General features: G+C 41.4%; 1 protein-coding gene across 1 annotated transcript; it reads right to left on the minus strand.

Annotated features, from left to right (window-relative positions):
- Positions 1-443: 443 nt before the first annotated feature.
- On the minus strand, positions 444-8,439 carry loxa (lysyl oxidase a). The gene is made up of 7 exons (XM_079523808.1): positions 7,489-8,439; positions 7,247-7,355; positions 6,590-6,727; positions 3,721-3,877; positions 3,273-3,368; positions 1,522-1,637; positions 444-589 (listed from the first exon to the last, which is right to left on the minus strand). The coding sequence occupies exons 1-7, from the start codon at positions 8,192-8,194 to the stop codon at positions 583-585; spliced, it is 1,329 nt and encodes a 442-aa protein (XP_079379934.1). The 5' UTR covers positions 8,195-8,439; the 3' UTR covers positions 444-582.
- Between the last annotated feature and the right edge of the window lie 843 nt (positions 8,440-9,282).

Raw genomic sequence — 9,282 nt, forward strand, 5'->3', positions numbered from 1 at the left:
TTGCAGTAAAACGAGCTTCCTTCATTGCATATAAATATAACAAATAGTTTCCTTTAAGAATGGTCTTTTCAGCTAAACCAGTTCTAGTGATTGATATAGACTGCACATTTTGGGCAAGCTGGTTTTGAGGGTTTTTATTTTGCAGGAATTAACTAGTTTTGCCGTTTTCTCTAATTAGGTATAAGAAATGCAAGCACACAGTTAAAATGGAATAAAAGCTAATAAAAAGTGAACGAGGTAAAACTAAATAAAAGGGTGAAACAATGTAAAATATGTACAACAAACAACTATATCAAGCTCACATTTTGTGTCCTCAGCCAAAATCCTGGATTGTTTACTCATCATTGTCATTGTACTACATTTTAAATACCTGAAATCCAATCATGTCAAATGTATTCGTATCGAATTTGCAATTATAACAAAAAAGAACCCTCACTGAAATGTACTTTGAATGATTATTTAATGTGTAGCTGAGTACAGAAAAGGTCATTTGGAAAGGAGCTAAACATTCACAATTCATACTCGTTTCTTATGCAGTCCACTGTCTTCACTGCTCCACAGAGTTGCTGTGAAAGAATGTAATCAATACCTGAAAAAAATACAAGAATAAATAAATAACACATATCTAAATCAGTATTTATAAAACAAATGCCTGATCATGTTTGAATGAATCCAAAACAGCATGAGGACATTTACTTTAAATAAAAAATGCCAATCCAAACACACAAACTTATCCGTTCCATAAATTAGAAACATTATAAAACTACGGTATATATTAGACGAGAACATAAAATATTGGTGCGTATAGGAGCAGATTTTCCTGTATTAGACAGGTCTTCTACACATGACCAAAACTGCCAAAAATATGGCGAGTAGCAGAAAAGTCTGAGAATAACAGCTTACATATATTAAAATGTTGAAAATGGCACACACAGTGTAAAAATGTCAACCCATCAGGTCTTTCGCTGATGAAGACCCTATAGGTCCCATTTGATACGTTATTCAGTCCCTGATCAAGGCATGTGATGTCGTCAAGACATGTCAGGGTATTTAATGTTCAGGAGAGCTATGCAAATCTACAAAGACATTTGTAGTTTGATTTAAATGGAAAGGAAAGACTGCCATATGGTCCTTTACATTATAACCCCACTACCAAAGAGCATCTTTCTTTCATTTTTGTATCCCAGCAGTGCACCCTAGTCTTATGTTTATCAAGTGGTATTCAAACATTTTCATGTCAAGGACACCCATTTGAAAAAAAGTGCCAGGACGTATCTTTTATTTTATTTTTTATAGTCGATCAACAAGCTCACAACGCAACACGATGTGACGTGTTGTGAGCTTGTCGATCAGCTATTATCGAATAGGCGGAAAAAATAAAATAGGTCTTAATTGTTTTAACTGTTCCTCATTTTGATGGGGATGCTCTGGAGGCCTGTCAAGAGGTTCCCCGCACCACACTTTGAGAACCCAATGTGCTAAATGTTTTAATTAATTTGAGGACAAAATAGGCATACTTACGGTGACATGTGGCAGCCTGATACATAGGCATAGTTGCCAGTGTAGCGAACATCACAGCGCACTATGTTGTTGCTATAGTCCTGTTCTGGAACCTGATAGCTAGGGTTTACACTGATCTAGAGAAACATAACAGAGGGGAGATCATATCCTCACTGTCAGGTGTCAACATTGAATGTCCAAAATTACAGAAATGTGATAATAATAAAAATAACTTAAAAACTTGTGTTCCAATGGATCCAATGGTTAAATATTTATAAAACCATCAGACAGACTTAAACATTTTCAACCTGGGCAGCTGTATTATAGGATACTAGAGCGGTGCCCGTTGGGCACTGGCCTACTTGGAAATGCATGCCCCACCACAGTTATGTCTGTGTCCCTTTACCCTTTTATGCCCATATGGAGTTCTTTATGCCCAAATATGGAGTCTATGCAACTGTCAGAACACCATTGTGATGTCGGAACAGGCCAGCTCCATATATAGAGATCTAGGGGTGATCAAGTGTGATCAATTGGCTAATTTGGGCCCTGTCCAGAGCCTGGGCAGGGGCCCTCCAGAGCGTCTAGAGCGGGGCCATTGGGCACTGACCTACTTGGAACGATGCAAGTTGGAAATGCATGCCCCACCCAGTTATTATGTCTGTGTCCCTTTTATGCCCATACTGTATATGGAGTTCTTTGTCAGGCATGCCCAAATATGGAGTCTATGCAGATGTCAGAATGATGTTAGAACAGGACAGCTCCAATCCTGCTCACCACCTACAAAGCTCTCAATAACCTGGCCCCCCCCTACCTCTCCGATCTTCTCGAACCATATGTCCCCCTCCGCTCCCTCAGGTCCGGTGAAGCCAACCTCCTGAAGGTCCGCAAGGCCAAGCACCGCACCTGGGGTGACAGGGCCTTCTCTGTTTCGGCCCCCAACCTCTGGAATGAACTCCCCAACCATCTCAGAGCTGCTCCCTCTCTCCTCTGTTTCAAAACCACACTCAAAACCCACCTCTTCAGGATAGCTTTCCCCAGCTGAGGTCTGGATAGGATGTCCCTCGTTTATCCTTTTATCTTTTTAACCCTGTACTGGTGTTGTATCTGTTATGTTTTTGCTTTGTTTTGTTTTTTTTCTTATTAAAGTCTGTTTCTAGTGTTCCTATGTAAAGCGCTTTGGGTATTTAGAAAAGCGCTATATAAATTTGAGCTATTATTATATGGAGATCAGGTCCAGAGGCAGAGGCCTTTTGTGACGGTTCTGGACAACCGTGGGTCCGAACGACTTGACACCGGGCACTGCACTCCCTGTGGGGGTGTGTAACGCATGTGTCGAATTTGAAGTCGGTGGGGAGGTTCTCGAGTTCTCGAGTTACGTGGATTTCAGACGTACACAAACACACAGACTTGGTGCATTTATAGTTATAGTATAGAAAACTTCAAATTTTAAACATTTTCAAAATGTTTCACAAATATGTTGCATCTCGACTATTTTGTGTGGCACTGTCATATGACAAGGTATAAAATAAGGTATTAATTTTGAAACAACATAGAAAGAAGAAATATGGAGATAGAAGGTGTCTGACTGACAGTGACTATACTGACTGTAATATAAGTGAACATTACAACAGAGTAATGTATGGTATAAGCTCTAGTATGTACTGAGATTCTCAGACATGCAGTAATTGTGCTTCAGGGCTAAAACATTCTTTAATGGGGCTCTTTAACAAAGAAGTGTGCCAGCTATGTCATCTGGTATTCTAACAAACCTTGAGTACATAGTTTCCAGGTTTCACATCTGTGATGTCAACCCACTGGCAGTCAATGTCAGCATTATAGGTATCATAACATCCTGGACTCAGACCCTGTAATTTTTGAAAAACATAATCATAAAACAGCTCATTTTCAAATCACAATGGAAGTATTATTTACAAGACTTTTTAATCGTATATTTCTATCGTTTTTTTCAATGCCATACAACAAAGTATTTTGAGCTTAAGGTGGTTAGAATCAGTAAATATCTAACATTAACATTTAGGACTGAGAGTACGTTGTACAAGGACTTGTAGGGCTATTTGGCCACAGATTTTGAAAATAAAAGTTCACGTACACATAGGCTTGTAGATTGGACATTTCAGTTATTAAAAATAAAATAGGCCCATGGCGGGTCCTTGAGACCCTGTTTTGATTGAGAACCAGTATCACATAGCAGGTCACCTGGGTGTGTGCAGTGCACGCAAATCTCCTGTAGTAGCCATAGTCACAGGAGGTGTCCTCCAGGCAGAAGCTGGCCTTGTGGCCCTCTGCCACTGATCTCTGAGAGGTGGAATCCAGTAGTTCATAGTGGCTGAATTCATCCATGCTGTGGTAATGCCTGAGGATCAGCAACACTATGTTTAACACTTACAATATTATTGGGCTCTTACTAAATGTTAATAAATTCAGTATAGGACCCAATAGTTCATATTATAATAGTCTCTGAACCATGTTGGTTCTCAGCATTTCAACAAGAATTACTGAACATGTTGTATGATTTGGTCTTAACTCTTAACCACTTAAGCTCTATTAACACATTGTTGTTCGATGATGTGGTGCAATAGTAGCTGATCTACATGCTCACTCACAGCTCCATACTGTACAGCTATACAGTTGTTGCTGTTGTTGCTGTTTTTGTTTTTGAAGATTTGGGGGAAATCTTTGAAGCTTTTCACCTATAATGACAGTGACACCAGAATTGAATAAGAAAAGTCTATACAATAAAATCTAGGGTGTTAATTGAACTCTAAGATTGTTTCGGATGCACTTTTAGTGTGTCTTGAACCTACAGTGTGTCGATCATTAGAGCTGTGCCAGATGTACTCCTTACTTGGGATTAGAAAAGTGGATTGCTTATTTTAGGACATAACTATGTACTGAGGTAGTCTAACTCTCTGATACTGTGGAAGTGAGAAATGTGAGCACTTTCCCATGCGTTCACTAAAGGAAGGTTCACTTCAGCTGGGTTTCTTTTTATTGTGTACTGTATATAAATATTTCAGTGGTTGAGCACACTGTTGCAAAGAAAAGAGGTTGCACAGCTCATAGCCACGATGCAATAAACCTTTTTAATTTTAAGTTTACCATTTCCCTGAAGAAGGCAACTTGTTGCCGAAACGTTGGAAAAATAAAGATTTTGATGGCATCGTGACTACGAGCTGTGCGGCCTCTCTCCTTTTTCAGTCATAGTTATCTCCTGTGGTCAGCACCTCCCCACTACTGGTATGCGCTCCTACCTTCCTGTTAATTTTAAGTTTACCAACATTTCGACACAATATAGGTCTTCAGGGTATGGTGTGGGGACACAAAATGGATTTAAGCTGAAATATAATAAGTATTAACCACTTAAGCCCTATAATTGTGACAAGTTGCATGTTGTGAGCTTGTAGATCAGCTATTTTCACTATTTGTTAGGAAAATAGATTATCTTTTTTGTTGTTTTGAAAAATGTCAGCTATAATGACATATCCAAAGGCATGCCAGCTAGGGTGAAAGGAGTTTCGTTTTAAACTATGGTGCATTTCAGCATAAATTATGTTCTTGTTTTTTTATGTACATTTTTATTCCACAATTTTGCAACCCATTTGTTCACCCAGTGTCAATTATCTAATGTAGTCCTGGGCTCTACACTCCCGGTCCTCTGCCAACCTGGGGAGAGCAATGGACTGACCTCATGCTTCCTTTGATGCATGAGTAGTCCAAGCCACTTCTTTTCACCTGACAGGTGAGCGTTTCCCCGGTGGAACGTAGCAAGTAGAAGGAACACGTTTTTCCAACCAATTCCATGAGGCGCCCCGGCTGGCCAGGGGGAGGCAGTTTAGAGACCAGGATTACTGCATGTTTTTTGTGAGGGTACCTACCCTAGGCTAGGGGACACTGGGAGAACATACAAGCTCCACGCCCACAGCACCCACAGTGTCCCCAGCGGGAATCAACACACACACACACACACAGTCCAGTCCAGTCCAGTCAATAGTTCAGATTGACAAGAATGTGTGTCGCTTATAGTTAGATAGTTGAGTGTTTTTTTAAATTGATCAATTGATAGTAAAACGTATGTATAGAAGATTATATTATATTATTAGTTTACATTACATTAGACTAAAATGAACTAAGGCCTAGTTCATTTTAAGGCCTACCCAGTAGGCCACTGAGGTCGGTAGCATTACAAATTGAATACAACAAACCCTAACTACCGGTATTCCATTTCTCTCCCTCTATTTCCCATTCCAAGTACATTTGTCTATAATTATGTAACACCAGCTCCGCTATTCCAAAGCCCCTTCAGATACATATTTAAACTATTTTCAGCAATGGTATAATAATCTTTTAGGTGGGTAGATCTTGTTGAGCTGGTCATTTTGAAAGTAGCTCTCAAGTCAGAAAATGTGGGCACCCCTGAGGTAGGAAAGAGGTAGCCAAATGTTCAATAGTGGCAATATTTCCCTTCAAAGGCCTTGAAGTAATTGCACTATGGCACCCTCTGTTGAAACAATGTTGCCTGAGTCCCAGTTGTGTTAACATACTCTTGTATTAGATTGAAGACATTTTTCCATACGGGTTAAGATCCAAGACTGGCTATGTTTAGGTTATGGCTAGCTGGGGCCTGCTACTGTTGATATAGGCTACTGTAGTTCTGGCTGTGATTCTCTATCATTGTTTGGGCTAAAGTTGCAAAGGCTGTCTTCTCAAAGTGTCCAGAAGTTAGTGTATTTAAAGTAGCTACATATATGTTTAATATGCCATTAATACATAATTTAGTTTTTGTATTTATTTTTATTTTATTGCTGTGAATGTGACGATGAGGACAGATATTCTGTCAGCAAGAGCACAGCACTACAAAGGAAAATCCAATATTCAAAGCCAGACCTTTTTCTTTTCCAAGCAGTGCTTGAATGTCTCTAGACACAGACGCCTGATTATATATATATTGTCTTGATGTGTACACCGGTGTCGTGCGCCAAACACAACAACAGATCTACAAGCTCACACAATGGTATGATGGATTTACAAATCAAACATGGCAGAAAGACTGACGTGTTGCACTCACTGGTGACAGCTGTGCCATTCCCATGAGTAGCGTGGTCTGCTGGGAAGGAAGTCTGCTGTGCCCTGGTTCTTCACCCTCTGAGGGAACCTCAACAACATGCGAGTGTCATAGTCTCTCACCTCCCCTCGGTAGGCTGAACTGAATGAGCAAACACATCACAATTATATACACACACACACACACACACACGCACGCACACACGCACACACACATGCATGTATAAAATCACTGTCAGTGAATAATCTCAGTAATCTCTTTTCCTGCTAAACGCCTCCTCCTCTGGGGAGCAGTTTCCCTGAATTAAGGCAGGCTAAGTGCAAATTGTGGTTGTAGAAAGAAAAAAAACTGTAGGCTATATGAGACTGTTTGGGTTAGTTTTTAATGAGTTTACCAGTGGTAATGTCTGTCTGCCCCCCCCCCCCCTCTCTCTCTCTCTCCTAGGGAAACTATACAGTGATTAAACTTCAGAGAATTCCACCCTTAAGGATTAGTGGCAGGACTCTATTACTTTACTCCCCTGCATGATGGTACCACAAGGGCTGCCCTGGGCCGCAGACACTCCAGGTGCTTGTTATGGTTCACTGAGTCACGCTGGGCCTTGACAGTCATGCAGCAAACCCACTTCTACTCTCCCGTGTAGCTTTGATGATAGCCTACCTTGACAAACAGTTTTCTTCAGCTGCACATCTGAGATTGTACATTGGAACCCTCTGAACATACACAGAGGACTGAATGTAGTATGCGTCTGGTACTAGATCAGGCAGTCCTATTAAAAGAAAAAATACATTTGAAATAGAAAAATGTTGCATAACTTCATATTTTTTTCCCAGATAAATCTGAGTAATAACTTGTAGGGCAACTGCAGGCTTTACTTTAAAAAAACACATTAATTGTCTTACCATACTGATGATATCTTGTGCCATATCCGGGTCTGGATCTGGGCCTCGGTCTCTCGTACGCGTCATGGTAATTGTAATAGGGATTGTCTCTATCTGTAGACTTGTAAGGGTCATACGGGTCATCACCAACCATCATGTCTTCTCTTCCTCTCGGTGGTGGTGGTGGTGGTGGTGATGATGGGCTAACACTGGGTTTATCCAGCGTGTCATTCTTTGTGTTATTGGCCTTTGGATGGTGGGCATTCTGATGGCGGTGCTGGTCATCATGCCCTCTCAAACGTCTTTGAACCTGAGGTGGGAGCCAGCGCAGACCGTCGGCGCGCCCTCCGGAGGAGTCGGACACTGCAGCCTGCGCAGTTGTTTCAGCAGCAGGCGGTACCTGGCTGGAGGATTCCGGCTGTTTTCTCGCCGCCCCAGCAGTCACGTCTCCATCGCGAATGATGGTGACAGCAGGTCTCGCTTGCACTTGCTCCTTGGATGCACCCCTTTGCCTCGGTGGCTGGTACTCGGAACCATGACTTAATATACTAAAGATCTTGCCGTTGTGTGACCATTGTAGCGTCTGCCGAAGAGCCGTCCTTCTTTGGTTATTATGCCCTAGCCTTGCTTCTTGATTCCCCTGAGAATTAACAGCCTGCGGTATGAGAACAAATAAATAGACGCATGCATATGCGTAAAGCGGCGTGCCAAAAACGCGTAATCCCATGACGAATCCAACTGGAAGGGATTTTGTCTGTGTTCAAACAAGAATTTCGAATAATTGGAACATCAACCTCCCTTTAAATTAAAATGTATTCATTTCTAAAGCATGTGCAAACAATAGAAAAGCACAGCTGGACTCATACCTCTCCGCGTAAACTCATATCGTTCTGTTCCTGAATCTTGGGCTTGCAGATGCGGGCCAAGTGAGATGGGGAGGAGGAGTTCCCAGTCCTGCTGGCTGCTCACATAACGAGTGGATGGCCTACGGGACGACTGGTCGTTTGAGTTGTTTGATAACTAGACGCTTCCCAGAGCACGCGCAAAGCAGTTCTGCTCGTGTTACAACTTGCATTAATGGTGATATAATAAATGTGCTGTAAAAACTTTTTTTCTCCCTCCTTTTTGCCACTATCCCCAAGAAAAACAGATGCACGTGTCTGGATAGACAACAAGACATTTAATTAGCAATGTGATTGTGAAAGCATCCACAATAATATAGCTAATTCCCAAGTCCTTTCCTTTTCTTAATTTTCTATATTTATAAACACATGTCATGATAAATGGCACTCACCCTGACTGTTGAATGAACTCTTGCCTAAGTGCAGCGCATAGTGCCAAGAGGCTCTCCGCACATCAACCTTCTCATAGGCGGAGCTCAACAACCTAAACAGAATGGTAGTATAATGGCTCTGCAACATGTTGTTTTTCTGGGAAACCATGAAACATTTCCCCCCCTGCTTTAACCCTCTCCTCTCCTTTGGCTCCTTTCTGAAAACGTGGAGTGTATGCCTAGCCCATTCATCATGTAGCCCGCAGGGGTGCCCACACTTTTTGGACTTTTTGGCCCACACTTTCAAAATGACCGGCTCAACAAGATCTAAAATGATTGATCTCATTTCTGAAAATAGTTTAAAAAGGTACCTGAGGGGGCTTTGGAATAGCGGCGCTGGTGTTACATAAGACAAACGCGCTTGGAATGGGAAATGGCCGGGGGGTGGAATTGGAAGGGCCGTGTTCTTGAAAACAAAGTATTGCATACAGCTAGGCCATTTTTGATGCCAAAATTATTTTTTATATTTAAAGCATATATTT

Source organism: Electrona antarctica (assembly GCF_951216825.1).
Source record: "Electrona antarctica genome assembly, chromosome: 16".
In the NCBI taxonomy this organism is placed as follows: Eukaryota; Metazoa; Chordata; class Actinopteri; order Myctophiformes; family Myctophidae; genus Electrona; species Electrona antarctica.